This window comes from Muntiacus reevesi, chromosome 12 (genome assembly GCF_963930625.1).
Source record: "Muntiacus reevesi chromosome 12, mMunRee1.1, whole genome shotgun sequence".
NCBI lineage: Eukaryota > Metazoa > Chordata > Mammalia > Artiodactyla > Cervidae > Muntiacus > Muntiacus reevesi.
In genome coordinates this window covers 61,672,339-61,690,072 of record NC_089260.1, presented here as the reverse complement: position 1 = coordinate 61,690,072, position 17,734 = coordinate 61,672,339, and the positions used below count along the sequence as shown (strand labels likewise).

The following is a 17,734-nucleotide window of genomic DNA, read 5'->3' as shown; positions in this document are numbered from 1 at the left end:
AGACTTTCCTGACTGTCCAGTGGGTAAAACTCTGTGCTTCCACTGCAAGGGGGCATGGTTTCTATCCCTGGTTGGGAAACTAAGATCCTGCATGCCTCTTGGCATTGCCGATAAAAGAAAAAAGAATGCTAACTTTGGCAAAGGCTGTTACAAATATTCTTTCCTGGGTGCTAGATAAGTGCAAACTAAAGTCGCTTTGTCTCCTTTCCTGCCGTCCGAGTGTCTGTCATAGGCACTCCCTACCACCTGGCATTTCCTAGGTGTCTGAGGTGTGTTTAACAGTTCCAGAGCACTCTTATACTGGTTTGCACGCCTCTCTCTCTTTTTAAAAGGATTTATTTTAAAATATATTTTTGACTGCACTGGGTCTTCGCTGCTGCACTGGGCCTTTCTCTAGTTGTGGTGAGCAGAGGCTACTCTTTGTTGCAGTGCATGGGCTTCTCATTGCGGTGGCTTCTCTTGTTGTGGGGCATGCGCTCTAGAGCATGGGCTTCAGTAATTGTGATGCACGGGCTTAGTTGTTCTGTGGCATGTGGGATCTTCCCAGACCAGGGATCGAACCTGTGTCCCCTGTATTGGCAGGCAGATTCTTAACCACTCGACCACCAGGAAAGCCTTACTCTCCTCTTTTAAAATATTATTCCAGGGTCTATCAATTGAGGTAGTGGTTTACAACTTGGGTTACCAGACCCTGGGTCCTTGATAACAATCTTTGAGCTGTTTTCATTATTGTCAGTGACCTAACATCAATCTTTCCTCAAGCTTCCCAGGGTCCTTGGCAGTTACTTCTTTGCTTTCATGGAATCCTAACACGTAGTGGGGCAATGCTAAAGGAAAATGAAGCAATTGTTAGTTAGCATATGCAGTTTTATTGCATATGCAAATCCTCCATACTTTGGAGGAAAATAACTAAGAGGGTTCTTAGTGGTAAAAAGACTGGAGACCCCTTAGCTCAGGGAGCCTGAGTTCAAAGGGCAAAGAACTCTCCTTTACCTATAAACTGTCCTTCCATGACCTCCTGATCATTTCAGCAAAATATCTACCTCAGTTAGTTGTAGGGCCAGGAAAAGGATAGACTGGAGGCATCTCAGAACAGGGGAGAGTAGAAGTTCCAAAAGCCAAGCAGCCCTAAAAATGGGAAAGGTGGGGGGCGGGGGGGAAACCCTGCCTGCTTTGCTCTTTACACCTGGGACAGGAATTTTGAATGAACATGCATTACTCAGTTGCTATCCGACAGGCACCTTACCTGCACTCTTTTAATCAACGCCTACTTCACAGATCAGGTACACAGCCAGTGAATAGCTGAACCAGGATCATGAATCTAGACAAATCTGGCGCTTGAGGCCCTTTGACAACATACTGTACTGTCTTTGTTAGGACAGAGCATTTTAGAATTAGGGCAACTAGCTCTTCCTTCTTTTGACTCCATTGCTTCTGGGTGATAATATTATGGATCTCTTTTCTTTCACTTTTCTATAATTTCTAAATTTTTCCTAACTAGGACTTTCCCCTAAGGGTCCTTATATGAGTGAATTCATCAGTGGTTAATGTCTGTAGGCTGTTCTGGTGGAGATTTCCACCAAGGATACAGGAGCTGGTTCTAGATTTGGGGAATCATCAATAGAGAGATGGATTTTGAAAAACTGAGGAGTGAATTCGTTTCTCCTAGAGTTAATGTGTGGAGTAGAAATTTGGGTTGAGAAAAGAACCCTGGAAGAGAAAACCTCCATGTCTATGACCTGCTGTGTAATATGCTGCCATAATACTATGCTCAATACATCACAACTATTTTGTCAACAATTTGTACTTTTTTGTCTCAAGGAACAACTTGAAAGGGTAAGAATTCTAGTAAATGTTGTGTTTAGAGTTCTGGGATCTAGTGTTTTTCTGGGCAGAATTAATGCTCCCTGATTGAGTCCCCAGAAGAAATCTCCATGTCCCCTGTTTTACACGCCCTTGAATTACTGTGTTGTTGTTGTTCAGTCACTCAGTCAGGTCCAACTCTTGGTGACCCCATGGACTGCAGCACACCAGGCCTCCCTGTCCATCACCAACTCGTGAAGCTTGCTCAAACTCATGTCCATTTGAGTAGGTGATGCCATCTAACCATCTCATCCTCTGTTGTCCCCCTCTCCTCCTGCCTTCAATTTTACCCAGCATCAGGGTCTTTTCTAATGAGTCAGCTCTTTACATCAGGTGACCAAAGTATTGGAGTTTCAGTTTCAGCATCAGTCCTTCCAGTGAATACTCAGGATTGATTTTTAGGATTGACTGGCTTGATCTCCTTGCAGTCCAAGGGACTCTCAAGAGTCTTCTCCAACACCACAATTCAAAAACATCAATTCTTCGACACTCACCCTTCTTTATGGTCCAACTCTCACATTCATACACGACTACTGGAAAAAATCATAGCTTTGACTATACAGACCTTTCTTGGCAAAGTAATGTCTCTGCTTTTTAATACACTGTCTAGGTTTGTCATAACTTTTCTGAATTACTGTACCCCAATCTTTATTATTGGTGTGGCTCTTCCATGAAGACACACAGAGATTATTGACTCAATTCTTTATTTCCCAACTCTTAACGACATAATAGTTGATCCTGAGCAAATTACTTAACCTTTCTAAGGCCCCAATTTTTCATTTGAAAAATGAGAATCATTGTGTCTTTCAAAAGTTTTTAGAAAAGTTACAGTAAAATGAAAAAAAAAAAGCTTAGCACAGTTCCAAGAATACTGTCAACAGTGAAAAACTGGTTTTGAACAGCTACCCTGAGGTCAGTGCTTTTTGATGCGTACACGTAAGGATCGCTCTGTCCATCTTCAGAAACGGAGAAGCCAAGTTCTGTCTTCACCTTGTGAATTAGATAAAATCTCAGCTCAACAACTTGAAACTAGCCATGGGCCAAGTCGCGGTCTGGCCTCTGCCCCAAGACTACAAGTCCCAGCATGCCGCGCGCCGGATCTTGCCCGCCCCTTCCGCTCCAGGCACCACCTCCTCTCGATGCGCCGGTGTGGGGCGCGCAATGGAAACGGGATGCTGGCTGCTCGGGGGCGAGTTCGAGGACTCGGTGTTCGAGGAGAGGCGGGAGCGGCGGCCTGGACCACCCGAGTCGTACCGCGCCAAACGCTGCGAGCCGCAGGTGAGAGAGCGTCTGCCTCACCGCCGCCACCGGGCCTGGTGGTCCCGGCCCGACAGAGCTTCAGACGCCCTACGCCCGCGTAGCCTGTCCCCCGAACCCAGACTCTCTTGCCGCCCTGTGCTCACCTGGGTCTCCCTGCCATCCCTCACCCACCAGCCACACCGGCTGAGCCCGACATCCTCTGCCCCCGAGGGAATCCCCGCGCAGTCGGCCATCAATCTGGCGTTCGGCCGGTCTCACCGCGCCTCGCTGGCTTGACTCCCCTACTCTGACTTCCGCTGCTTCTGCAGCCGTACAGTCAGGGCCCCCAGAAGTTCAGCCACCGCCCTCTTTTCAGACCTCAGTGTTGTCTGCTCTCCGAACCGGGCCTGTCCTTGTTCACTGAGTTCCCCTTGCCCACGTTAACCACGCTCAGGTGGTCAAAAACGTTCAATTATATCCCTTTCTCAAGGTGCACCTTAAATTCCGCCTCCTCCAGAAAGTCTTTTCTAACTCCCCCTTCCAACCGCATTATTTTTGTCTTTGACTCCTTTCCCCTCTTTTACCTATTAACGCAGTTGTCAGTATCTCATAAAGCTCTTAAACCCAGAATGCTGGATGATCACAGGATCGTGCGTGCTTAACCTTACGTCCTCCACAGTGCCTACCAGTTCTTGTTCATAGTAGGAACTCTGAATATTTTGCGTAAGTAGAGTATTACCTTGGATTTTTTCTAGTCTGTAAATCTCATCTCACCAATAATAGTTCCTTTTTATTAAGTAGTATTCCAGGCACTGGGCATATATTGTCTCATTTTTCCTTAAAATCCCTATAACATACAGATGTCAGGCACTCTGAAATAACTGGATTGGATTGTATTTTTGTTTTATTTCACTTACATTTCCTCCTCGCCACGTGTAGTCTTTCAGAGTGGCCTACTTGATCCTGTAGACTAAAACCAGGAAACGGACTTTTGAAGTCCTGTGGTACCACATTAAAAAGCCACAGTTGTGAGATAGGACGCTTGGATTCTAGCATTGACTTTACGGGTCAGTAAATTGACTTTCAGAGAAATTGACTTTCAGAGTGTCAGTTCCTTATTTGTCATTTGAGAAAAAAATAAAATAATGTTTGTTGGCTCACAGGGTTATTGTGAGAGTGGAATGATATAATACTTTGCCAGGTGTGATGTGCTGTTTACTTATAAAGTAAAATCCCCCAAATCACTTGTCTTTAGAATTTATTTATTTGGCAAATGGTAACTCTCATAAATTCAGAGAGTTACCATTCACACCTCATTCAAGAAATGAATTCAGGCTTCATTCAAGTCCTGTTGGTTTTCCCAAGTATAAAACTAGGAGTTTGAGTTAGATTTGTTTTCCCTTACGGCTCGGTGTGGAATCAGGTGTTTGTCTTACCAGCACTTCACGTCCTAGTTTTCACCCTTGTTCACAGCTTTTCCCTCCTTTTCTTATCAGAATAGAGTATCAGGGTAGTTGTGATACCCATGCATCTCTCTTAGAAATAGAACCGAGAAAAAAAAAAAAAAAAAAGAAAGAAATAGAACCGAGAAAGTTTGACACCATGGTGAAACCATCACAAATGCAGTTACTTTTGAATTAATAATAACATTTAACTGGGGACAGACCTCATTCAACTTCAGTGTGTTTTACTCTGAGTAAAAGAGAGAACGAGATACTTCTTTGGAGCTGGAAAAACTGGCACACGGAGCACTTTTTGTCATCCCTGTTTTCTCATCTTAGCATTGTTTATTCAATAATTTAAAAAAAAATCTCAGTCTCACTTTTCTTTCTATCCATAGGGTTTAAAGCAGTAGAAAAGTGAATAAAATATTCCAGATGGACTTTTCCTGAAACTTTTCTCCTACAGTACGTTGGCATTTGATTGCATGGAAGCCTCCTTTCAGCCTTAATTTCTTTTCTTTGCTTGGATTCTACTTTTGGCTTTCACACTTTCATAATAGCACTATAATAGCAGTTCTTTCCTATGTCATCTCTGTAAAGAGTTGTCAATCCCAGTTCCATCCACTCTAAGAATTTCTCTGCAGGAAAACATATCTCAGTCTAAAGAACCACTGTGAACTGTGCTAGTTAAATGTAGATTCCCAGGCCCAAATGGAAATGCTATGGAAACGAAATACTTTCATGCTTGTTTAGTTGAGGTATCATATTATTGATATATTTATACTGGTGATAATTTTCATCACAACTGAATCACTATAAAAATTGTCATTCTTGGGACTTCCCTGGCGGTTCAGTGGTTAAGAATCTGCATTGCAATGCAAAAGACGTGAGTTCAACCCCTGGTCTGGAAACTGAGATCCCACATGCTTCAGGATAACCAAGCCTGACGGCTGCAACTGCTGAGTCCACTTGCTGCAATGAAGACCCAGTGCAGCAAAAACAAAACAAAAAACTACTTGTCATTCTTTGTCAGATATTTTCCTGAGTCTTATCCTGGAGAAGTATGTCTTTTTTGAGGTTTAATCAGTTATATATGGGAAATTGTCCCTGAGTCTGGGGTGGAAAGGGCTTCTTAGGTGGCACTTGTGGTAAAGAACCCAACTTCCAATGCAGGAGACAAAAGAGATGTGGGTTCAATCCTTGGGTTGGGACGATCCCCTGGAGGAGGACATGGCAACCCACTCCCGTATTCTTGCCTGGAGAATCCCATGGACAGAGGAGCCTGGAGAACTGTAGTCCATGGGGTTGCACGGAGTTACTTAGCACGCCTGCACATGGGGTGGAAAAACATAATCTCCTTCTCTATAATATGCTGTTTTCACAATTTCTAGTGGTTTTATGAAGAAACAGGGAGCAGCGATGATGTTGAAGCTCTGACTGTCCAGAAATTCAAAGGGGACCTGGCCTACAGACGGCAAGAGTATCAGGTAGAATTTAACATATAGAAGATTGTGCCACTTGAAATGTTCTCTTGTTGTCCGCTGCAGCATATTTAAGTAACAGCGTACTACTAACAAGTTATGAGTGTGTTGCTTTTGAAGGTGAATTTAATCTTCTGTGTGATGTGTTTGTTCTCTGAGAATCCTAAGCATCTGGCCTTCTCCACACAGCTCTGTATGCTTTGTTTTGTTTCCTGTCACTCCAGTATAGAGAGCTTATTTGGATCCTTGTTGATTCTTTATCTCCTCAGTATGCAGAAGCCTCTAGCTTGGATACCTCGTGGGGCCACAGGAGCAAGGCACCCCAAAATGTGTTTTAAAAAATAAGTGGGGGAAAGAACTAACAACTAGCTATCAGCTTGCTTTTTATATCGACTTCATGTCATCTTCACAAGGATCCTATTGTTGTTTTGCTCATGTGAAAAGTGTCTACAGCCAGTTAGTGACAAAACCAGGAGTCACATCCTGGTCTTTTGGGCTCCAGAATGTTTTAATTATATTCTGCAGCCATTTCTTCTCTACCTCTTAGAAAACTAGTACTGACTGAAATGCTCAAGTCTTCCTTTAGTTCACTGTAGAATCAGTTATAACATTACCTACTGCCTAGGAAACACATCACCCCCATGACTGGATTCTCTTTTCCAATTGTGTTTTCTGCCTTTCTCTTCATCCCTTTCCTTCATTTGCCTGTATCTAACAATTATGTGCCAGAAAGCACTGCAAGAGTATTCCAGTATCTCAGAAAAACTGCCATCTACAAATTTTGCCATGAAAAGGGATGTCCAGGAAGGCCAGGCTCGATGCCTTGTTCACCTGGGAAGGCACAAGGAAGCCCTGGAGATTGCCACAAACTTGGTGAGTGGTTTTTGTGCCCGTTTCCATTTGCTTTCTTAGGATGACTGAATAGTTTATTTTCTTTTTTTAAAAAAAAAAAAGGACAAAACAAAAAACAACTTTTTGCTGGCAGCAAAATCTGTGGGTTTGGATTAGCAGAAGGAAATTGTCAGTGGTGGAAGAACTTTATTATGATGAACAGTTTGGAGCTCCAGACATAATCATTTCCTTGTAATATTTTTTCCTATGTTATGCTCAAAATTCTTCATTGCCTGAAAACCTCACTTGCACAGGTTTTACTCTTGTTAGGAGTAAATAAATACTCAGTAAATTACCAGTGATCTTTTTTCTTCTTTAGGTGTTTTGTTGTTGTTTAGATTTTTATTTTCCGAAGTTTCCACAATGAATATGTATTACTTTTATAAACAGGAAAAAAAGGCTGCCAAAAATTGAATAAATATCATACTAAGCCAGGCTTAATCCTTTTTATTGCTGATGGAGCCTGCAGAATTTTTTTTAAGTAATAAAAAAGAGCACTGCTAGATTCTGCTTATTTTCGTTTTCAGATTAAAGCACCTGTAGGTTTTTTGTGAATATTTTATATGGGAGTGAGTTTGAGTCGACCAATCCTAGTTTATAGATGACCAGTTTTCTTCCTTAGAGGGACTTAATGAGGCACCAAGGCACTGATCTTGAATCCTTAGAATCTTGTTGGCCAGAGGTCAGCCTAAAGTATGCACGCAATTGAATTGTCCTCCTCTATCTCGTTAACTCAGAGAAATCCTTAATTTACTTGCCTGGGCTTCGTTTGATAGGACCTCAGCCTCTTGCCATGAGAGGAAACCTTGGCAGTAATATCCTTCAGAACATGGAAAACAGCTGTGTTTTGTTCTTTCCTTTTCTCCCCTCTACTAATTATGGGTTAATTCTGAAAACTGGAAGATAAGATTACCCTGTTAAGGAAGCACATGGCGTGAACACAGTGAACTTGGTGGGTTTTAACAGTGTTCAGCCTCCCTGGTCTGCAAATTAACAGCAACTTGGGTTCTTCCGGTTGCTTTTTGTAGACATCAGTCAGCCTTCCTGCCTTACCTGCCCTTACCTCCCTCTCCCTCTCATCTCCTGGTGTCACTGTTGTGCTTTGCCTTCCCCTGAGGGCCCCTGGAGGCAGCCAGAGTGATGTCAAGGCTGGGCTGTCTCTGGTTCCTTCTAGCTTAGTGAGTCTGTTTCTGTGTCTCAGAGAAAACTGTGTTGCCAGTCAGCAGATGCCATCTGGAGCGCGGGAGCCAGGCAGGAGGAGGGACCAGCTGAAGCCCTTCAGCTCCACTCTCAGGCCTTGGAGGACTGCCCCTTGGGCTCAGGGCACCCTGACAGGCAGGAGTCTTAGGGAGGAAATGGCACCAGAGGCTCGTGGGTCTCACCCCTTGCTTTGGGGTGAGATTGCTTCACATGATCTCAGTGAACCCTGCCTATTTGCATGGTTTTCTCATTTCCTGATACCCTGTGTTTTGTTTTCATTTTAAAAGTTTCTCCCTTCTTATAGACCCTCTTTTTTTTATTTGCTCTGGGTCATTTCTGGATTTTGTTCCAGCGGTTACTGTCCCCTCACACTCTTAGGGAACAGGTCAGCATTGAACAAAACAGACAGGAAGTCCTAGAGTGCCCAGCATGACATTAACTTTACTACTGAAGTTTATTCGTCTTTCTTCTTAATGATTTTTGAATAAAATTTGTAATAGAACTTATTTCTTAATTTAAATACCTTGTAGTCACTGGTAGGCTCATGTGATAAACTGTGGTAAGGAAACTGCTTTTTGATGGTTAATGACTTTTTTTTTCTCATCTGTCACTTCACAAACATTTCAGTCCTACCGTGTGCGCAGTTCTGGGTTCAACGCCAAGGAGAAAGAACCCTGTCCATACCCTGCGTTTACATCACTCACCTAGTAACTAATGGGAGACTCCTAAGCCCACTAACACGCATCGGCTCTTCTGAAGTACCTTTATTCTGTGACTTCTAGCAGGAACTGTTGTAGCTCCGCTACTTACTAGCTGTGTGACGGCAGGCAGCTTATCTAACTTCTCTGTTGTGACTTGGTTGCCTGATCTCCAAAATGGGAATAGCGATAATCTATTTTAAAGGATTGTCATGAGGATTCCATGAGTAAAGCAGTTAGAGTAGTGTCTGGCATATGGTGAGCTTTCTGTAAATGTTAGCAATCATCATCGTCATTGCATTACAGGGCTTGCCATATTCTGGGAAAAATCACACAAACTCATTTAAATGGAATTTAATTTCCAGAAAGTGCTTTACTAGTTGTACTCAGTCATGCTGACTCTTTGTGACCCTGTGGATTGTAGCGCGCCAGGCTCCTCTGTTCATGGGATTTTCCATGCAAAAAGACTGGAGTAGATTGCCATTTCCTTCTCTTCAGTAGTTAGGCCACCCAGAATCGGTGCATCCGAATCATGGTTTGTATGTTACAGACCCCAACACACACTTGTTTTCTCAATGTGAACATGTTTTTATTTGTATTTATTTAAAAATCTTTATTGAATTTGTTGCAGTATTACTTCTGTTTTATGTTTTGGGTTTTTTTGGCCACAAGGGATGTAGGATCTTAGCTCCCTGACCAGGGATTGAACCTCTGCCTCCTGCATTGGAAGGTGAAGTCTTATCCACTAGACCACCAGAGAAGTCCATGGAAATGTTTTTAAACAGTATAGAGCACTATGGACTGGTTGTAGAGGAAAGGTTGCATTTCCTGTAGACAGCCTGTACATGTTGCTTTTCTTACTATAAATAAGACACATGAAGACAACAGTTATTAGATATCTGCTATGTCTGAGATGGTGTGCTCTGTACTGGGAATTCAGCATTGAACAAAAACTCTTTTGGAACTTAATAGTCTGTGGGGGAAGACAGAATACTGAATGACAGTGATAGTGGAACCGGAGCAGTTCTGTCTTGGGAAGGTGTAGTATGACCTGATAGGTGACATGCGGCTTGAGCTCCTTTCTTTTCCCTCGGCATATGGCTATTCCGAGTCCTCCCCAAGCTTTCAGTCACTGCTGTGCCAGTTCCTCCCGGCTGCATGCTGGGTAGTTTTACTCTTATTTCTTGCTCAGTTCTGTGCAGGAGCTTGATCCAGAAACTAGTAGGCCAGATTTTCCTTAGACTTAAAGTCAACTGAATCTCTGCAGACTTTGACTTAGAAAAAGAAGCCCTCACCCACAGGGCTTTTGCCATATGTTAAGTTAGGCAAGAGGCGGTGCCTCAGGTTAAGTAGACTTGAAAAGGATTTTCTCATCAGAAGGAAACCAAGCAACCCCCTCTGGCCAAGAATAACTGGTCTTGATAATGGTTACCAGAGAAGGCATTTGGATTCAATTACGATGCATCATGAAACACTGAGAGCTTCAGGGCCATCCTGTTTAAGATGTCTAAGCCAAGTAGAATTTGGAAATAGAGTCCATTTGAATCCTCAAGGAAATTGCCATTTGGATTTTTAGAAAGCCTGGAATATTAAAATGGAACCATTAGCCCAGGGTATAAAAAAGTTGGCTTGGTTCTTTCAGATGTCTGGCTGAAGACAATTAAGATTATAATGCACAATTGAAAATAAACTGACGCAGAGGTTTTTGGTACTGAGCTTTGCCAAGCCACTTTCACCTGGATTATGTTACTGCTGTGACATTAGGGTGTTTGGGAAGGACTGGTGATTTTTTCTCGGCTAGTGTATATTGAGGAGCCTGACAGGATCAGGGAGTCACAAGAGAGTCGAAGGCGACTGAACACACACATACATTTCTCTAGGTTTATGGTTTCAAATGAGATCTAATGAAAAACACTTAGTTTGCTCTACTTGTGTGGCTAATGAAAGATACTTGTGATTTAGGACATGCACAACTTAGATTTTTAGGCATCTTCATTTTTATATGGGAAACATCCTGTAGTTTAAATGTTTTAACCTTTGTTTTTTCTCCTTAGGAAAATAAAGCAACTAACACAGACCATTTAACCACTGTACTCTACCTCCAGTTTACTATTTGTTCCAGTTTACAGAACTTGGAGAAAACCATTTTATGCCTACAGAAACTGATTTCTTTGCATCCCTTTAATCCTTGGAACTGGGGCAAATTGGGAGAGGCTTACCTGAACTTGGGGCCAGCACTCTCAGCATCACTTGCGTCATCTCAGAAAGAGAACAGTTTCACCTCAAGTGACACGGCTATCAAATCCTCCTTTCCCCGCTCAGGAAAAGACTATCTTTTGTGTTTCCCTGAAACTTTGCCTGAGAGCTCTGTGGAAGTAGGCAGTGGTAATAAGCAAATGAATGAGAAAGCTCTTAAAGATATTAAAAACCGTATGACAGAAGAGAGAGCAGCAGTGTTGCTGGAAACTCGGATGAAAGCCTGTGCCTCTTTTATACGAACCAGGTAAGCTAAGAGTGGATAAACACACATGGTACTAAGGTCAAAATAAGGATTTTATTTTTTCTGATTTTAAGCTTCTAAAAATTCTAGGCTAGACACCTGATATATGTTTTTGAGATTCTTCTCATGGTCTTGATGGGATCCTTTGAATGTGCCCTTTTAGTATGTAAGATTTAAAAAAAGAACTATGCTTGCTCAGGAATACAGCTCATATCACCACTCAAGATAAGAGATTAAGGTTGGCAGATGTTAAAATTGGGGGGAGGGAAATTAAATGTATAAAACATTGACGAAGGAGGAAGTGATATTTTAAGCAAGAGATTTTTCACTCAAGTTCCACAGAAAGCTACCAGAGAAGAAAATCAGATGACCCTGAAGAATCTACCTTGTGGGTGAGGGCGGCTGGTGGTGCCTCCCCTGAGACAGGACAGCAGTGGGCGAGCAGAACCGATTGAGGGTGGAAGTCCAGCTGGAGTCTTCCGTGAGGAGGTGGGGGGTAGAGCTAGAGGAGCTCCAGGAAGGATTAGCGATCAGAGGGAGTGTGAAGAGGCTTTGAAGGCAAGAGCTCTTGTGTGGCCTCTGAGAAGGCAGTTTCAGTCGCGGTGGTGACAGCAGACGGCAGAGGATGGAGGGGTAAATGGACGTGAAATGGAGGGAGCCAAGTGTAAGCCGTATTGTCCAGTAATTTCAAGAGCACAAGAGAGAAAGTGAGGCCGTAAAGGGGTCGTGTGTGTGAGTGTCTCCAGAGGCCAGCAGATGATCTGAACAGTCAGTGAAGGCCAGTCGGGTCGCGTGTTCTCTTGGAAAACTCCAGCAGCCTCCCGTTGCGCTGACTTAACGTGAGCTGGCCCTGCCTGTCTCTCTCACTCCAGTTTGTTTTCTTCCTGGCTGTATTTCGGTCACAGAGATCCTCCTGATTTTTGAACATTTGAAGCTAGTTTTTGTGGCCGGGCTGCCTTCCCCTGGCTAAGCCCCTTTCCCAGATGTTCCTATGGCTGCTTCCTCACTATCTGAGCCTTGGCATGAATGGTGGCTCAGAAAATCTTTCCGACACGGCACTGTCAGAGGTAGACGCCTCGTCCATCCTGTCTTGAATGTTTGCTTCCTGCCCTTCATCACTGCCTGAGGTTAGCTTATTTACCTGTGATCTTTCTCCTTCCGCTCCTTGAGGCAGAAACCTGTCTGTTTTCCTCACCAGTATCCTTCAGTGCCTGGAGGAGTATGTGCATTTCTGGAGGCAGGAAATGAGTTGAACAGGAGAGCTCTGCTTCCGGGTGTAACAGTGAGGCCGGAGGGACATTGGAACAATCTGCACACTCAGTGTTTTAGAAAACAGCAAAGAGAAAGAGCTGTGGGAGGAGACCAGGAGGAAGGAGAAGAGAGGGGACCAGGGCACGACCATAATGGGGAGGTCAGGGGTGAGCCTATTGCAAAGTGGTCATCAGAGGGTCGCTGAATGTTTGGCTCTGCTTCAAGTAATTGAAGCGTGCTGGAGAACCTCATTAGTCCTTGAGGTCGGGCTGCTGTGGCTTCAGGGAGACCGAAGGGTCACAGAGCACCGACTTCAAAGGGACTGCTCCTGGCACTTCTGGGGGAGGAGCTTCTGATGGGGAGACTTGTTCTCTTCACTCGAAATCGTTTGTGCTTTCAGTCACCCAACTTCTACAGGAAGCCCTTGCGAGGTCTTGCTCTCTAAAGGTTCCTTTGGAAGCTTGGTCTATGAATTTTAGAAAAGATGGTTCTCCAGTGTAAAGTTGTGCAATTCGTTGAGAGTAAAGAGCTTTAGGGATTCAGATGAAGGTGAGGACCTTCTTTGCCTAGAAGACTTGCTTCCAGCCCAGTGCCCATGCTGTGTGTGAACGTGTCCTCATCCTTCTCGGGTGCCTCCAGACTAGGACCTGCTGTTTTTCAGGCTTTTGCTTCAGCTTGCCCAATCTCAGCAAACATCGTTTGCTTTGGAGAGGAACTTAAGGACTCAGCAGGAAATTGAAGATAAAATGAAAAGGTTCAGCTTCAAAGAAGACACTTTGCTGTTGATAGCAGAGGTGAGTGTGTCCCCCAGGGTTTATGTGAAATGAAGCATCACAGATATTTTTCCTGGCTCCGAGACCATTTAAAGAAAAAAACAAAAAAACACAGGGCTAAATTGCATCTTCTAGAGGACTTCTGTCTCCCTTCTTCTCGTGCCTTTTGATCACTTAACTGCCGATAGTGGCCTCTTCCTCCTCTGTCCTGCAGCAAGCTCATTTACTTGTCAGTGCTTGTTAGCACCTGCCTGCTTGAACATCAGAAAGGCCCCGTAATTGTTTCATGAGTGCTGAATGAATGAATGTTGACATCTGGGCAGCTCTTTTGTCTGTCTTTCCCTCCATTTGTCCTCATAACAGCCTGTGGGAGAGGCTCACAGAGGCTGTGACTTGCCTAAAGTCAGATTTTAAGTGGCAGAACTAAATGGGAACCCCTCCAGCTTCAAGTCCATTTTCTTTCTGCTCCACCCTGTTATTACTTTGACAGTTGCAGAGAAACTCAAATGTCAATTTTGTTTAACTGATATTAGCTTTTTAAAAAATATGCTAATTGATAAGGATTTCTCTGGTGGTCCAGTGGTTAAGACTCCGAGCTTCCACACTGCAGGGGACCCGGATTTAATCTCTGCTGGGGAAACTAAGATACTGTATGTTTTGCTTTGTGGTCAAAAATTAAAAAAAAAAAAATGCTCTTTAAATTTCTAAACATGGCATTTGGAGATTTTATGTTATTCATGCTAATTCCTTTTAATATGTAATTGAAACTTGACAGCTCAAGCACTTTCCCAGAATAGCTCTTTATCCATATACCTCCTAATATCATTCTTTCAAGAACTGCTGATGGTCTGTCTGTCCTGTCTTCCTTCCCCAGACTAAGCTCTCAGCTGGACCCCTTTTCCCTCTTCTGGGGTCATCTCCCCCGTCTGTTCTCTCTGAGCCTTTTTTCTGCCTTCCCCTTCCATGGGCTCATTCCCTTGGACCCTCAGACATATACAGATAGACCATCTCTCCTGAGTTTACTGAGGTTGCTTTTCCTTCCTCTCTGCTTCCCCTCTTTCTTAGCATTCAGCGCCATTGACCACTCAGGTTTTGTTCCCTCTTCCTTTTGCTTCGGAGCAGCAAAACTGCTGAAAATACTCATCTATTTTTCTCCTTTATTTCTTACCTTTCCTCTGTTGTCTGGGACTCTGCTAGTTTCCTCTGTGTCTTAAGCAGTGACATTCTCTGAGCTTTCACTCAGGTTCTCTGTTCTGTCTCTTTCTCCCACACAGATCATAACCATGCTTGTAGTACCTGTTGTCACCTCTGGGTTGATGACCCTCCAGTCGTATCTCTGGCCCCATCTTTGGAACACTTGTCTCCCATCTCAGATCAGTGACTTATGGAGTCATTAATCCAAGGTGATTATTGATCTGTCACTTCAAGTACAAATGTAAAACGAGGCTACTTGGCAAAACCACCTTTAGTCAGTCTCTGGTCAGCGCCCAGCATGGACTTGGCCATCAGTAAGTACCCGCTGAGAGGAAGCAGAGGGGAGCTAGAGAGAGGCGTGTCTTTGTTCTAGACTTAGTTCCTTTCATCGATCCTACCCGTCTTTCTCCTTTCACCCAGGCCTGGACCGTCCCTCACCGTGGGCCTCTCCCCTCCAGTCTCACCTCCTGCGGGGCCCACCGCCAACACCCTAGTCCCATCGCCTCACGTCTGCTCTCATGGTGACCTCCCGCCTTGGCTCCTCGCTCTCCCTGCAGATCTGTCTTCAACTGTGCTGCTGGGCTCATCTTAAAACATGGCTTTGACCATGTTACCTGCTTACATTAAAAACTAAAATTCGATGTGTCATCATTACCTTAGAGATTGGGTCTAGTTCTGGTGCCTTGATATGATGTCTGAGGCCCTCCTGAGAGTAATCCCAGACTTAGGGCCTCGTTATTCCTTCCACAAACCTTTTGCTTCCACTGGACTAGTCTACCATGTGTCACACACCTGTCACGGGTACTAGTCTACCATGTGTCACACACCTGTCACGGGTTTTCCCACCTCCAGCTACTTACTCTTCTCACCCTCAGAGGCCCAGCCTGTGCTGCACATCCTCCAGGAACCTTCTCCTGAACATTCTGGTCTGTGGCAGTCTCTCCCTCCTCTGAGCTCGACAGAGTGATTGCTGAAATAGCTAGCTCTTTGGGCCGCTGAAAATACAGGAGTGTCTTACCTTTGCAGCTAGATTTCAAGTTCCTTGTAAGACATCCTCTGTTGTTGTTATCCAACTCTTGCGATCCCGTGGACTGTGTAGCCTGCCAGGCTCTTTGGTCTGTGGGATTTCCCAGGCAAGAATACTGGAGTGGGTTGCTATGTCCTTCTCCAGGGGATCTTCCCAACCCAGGAATCAAAACCGTGTCTCCTCCTTGGCAGGCAGATTCTTTACCACTGAGCTACCCAGGAAGCCCTGTTAGGCCTCCTTAGGAGATGTCTTAAACATCTTCGTGTTCTTCACCATGTGTGACAGATTGGAATAATAGTTCTCTGTCTATGAATTATGCACCTGCTGAGCTCTCTTTTTGGAATATTGCATTGCTTGAATATTGCTATTATTCCATTCTCTCTCGCTTTCTATTTTTTAATAAAAAAAATACACTTTTGGTGTTATATCTCAGATTTTAAAATACTACATTTTATTGAGTCCAAGCAGTCATCAGTTGTAAGACACTTCATTAGTTGATGTGCCACCAAAAGAAAAATAAGGTGCTTTTTACACTATGACACAGCAGTGGTTATAAGATACAACTTGGTTTTTAGAAATGTCAAGATAGAAAAATAGACACTGTCTTCGAATTGATGAAATTACCATGCTTTAATAAATCCTGACAGTTGCTACTCATCCTGTCAGCCTTTGCCTCAAACAGTCAGTAGTCTTTGAAGATTTAAAGCCAGTGGAACCCATTCTTTCAGTGGGTGTCTAATCCATTATGATTTGAGTATTCACAAACCCAGAAGACCTCAGGGTTTGTAGGAAACCTAGAGATCATCTAGTCCAAATCCAAGTGACTAGTTCCCTTTACCACATCCCTGCCAAGTGGCTCCCTGACTTTTCATGATGATTGGTGGGAAATGGGGTGGGAAATGTTCACTCTCCTTACCAAATGTGGTCCGATGGCATAGTGGGTTCAGATGCAAGCTTCCTGCAGACGTAGCTTTGTGGGTGTCTTGTCCAAGAGAAGCTCACACAGAATCTGGACCTGGTTCTCTCCAGTAGGGGGCAGTGTTGTGCCTTCAGAGAGCTGGCGTGCTCGAAGGTCTGGGGTTGCTGTGGTGACCATCCTGGAGGGTTGGAGTCTCTCTGGGTCAGGAAAGGGTGGACTCAGCTACTTGCTGCTCAGCTGTTGGCTGCCTTTGACGTCCCTGGAGAACGTCATAAGAAGGGGTCTGTGCTCTGCACAGTAGCAGTTATGTTCCGCCCAAGCCTACTCTTCTGTCACTTCTAAGGAGGAGGAACCCCTCACAGTTGCGTTCTTGCCCCCCGAAGATGCCCTGTGATATACGAAGGTCTGCGCAGCACTCCCTGTGGCCTGAGTGGTACTCCTGCCACATTTGTGCCTCCCTGATGTGTTCACTCAGGGAAATATGAGACTAGCAGTAGGATATTTACACATGTGGTCTTGGATCACTACCTCATAAGCATCTTTTCGTATGTTGAATTGTTAGAGTTGTCCCCTGACTGCTGAAAAAGTTCTGCTTTTGTGAGAAATCCTTTGCACTTGATGACCAGCATGGTCTTCCATTCTGTGTCTGCTGCACCTATTGGGAAAGAGTTTTATCTTTCTTCCCCCCCCCCCCCATTGCAGGTTATGGGCGAAGATATCGTCCCAGAAAAACTCAGAGACGAGGTTCACACAGAGGTCAAGTGTGTTGGCCCCGCGGCCCTGACTACCTTGGTGATCGGGTCTTCGAAAGAGTTTGAAGACAAGTGGTTCAGAAAAATCAAAGACCACGTCCATCCCTTTGAAAATCGGTTCCACACAGAGATACAGATCTTGCCTTAGTGGTCCCTATAAAAACAAAACAAAGAACATCTTATACTCTATTAAGTGTTCTGGTTTACTTCAGACAGAATCCTCTGCTAATCATGGAATATACTGAATTAAAAACAATCACCTATGTTTTATAAAAATGGCTTCTCTCCCAGATAATTTCTACTGTGTTCAGTTTCTTGATTTTTTTGTTTTCTTTTTAGATTTCTGTCATTCACTCGTGTGAGGCCTGCTGCCCCTTTAGAAGATACCTGTTGGAAAAGTGTTTAAAGGGACTTTTAGGAACTTTCCTGGCAGTCTGGTGGTTAAGACTCTGCCTTCCAGTGTAGGGGATGCAGGTTCAGTCCCTGATGGGGCAGCTAGGGTCC

The 17,734-nt window shown here is 44.1% G+C and overlaps 1 protein-coding gene across 4 annotated transcripts; it reads left to right on the top strand.

The window, feature by feature from the left end:
- Positions 1-3,001: 3,001 nt before the first annotated feature.
- C12H8orf76 (chromosome 12 C8orf76 homolog) lies at positions 3,002-17,506 on the top strand. Of its 4 annotated transcripts, none has more exons than XM_065903120.1 (6): positions 3,002-3,141; positions 5,936-6,031; positions 6,755-6,898; positions 10,944-11,317; positions 13,227-13,359; positions 17,181-17,506. In XM_065903120.1, the coding sequence occupies exons 1-6, from the start codon at positions 3,025-3,027 to the stop codon at positions 17,376-17,378; spliced, it is 1,062 nt and encodes a 353-aa protein (XP_065759192.1). In that variant the 5' UTR covers positions 3,002-3,024; the 3' UTR covers positions 17,379-17,506. The 4 variants fall into 4 exon arrangements, with proteins under 4 accessions (XP_065759192.1, XP_065759190.1, XP_065759193.1 ...); XM_065903118.1 differs by having other exon boundaries at positions 10,869-11,317; XM_065903121.1 differs by lacking the exon at positions 17,181-17,506 and adding an exon at positions 14,953-15,194 and having other exon boundaries at positions 10,869-11,317.
- Positions 17,507-17,734: the final 228 nt, after the last annotated feature.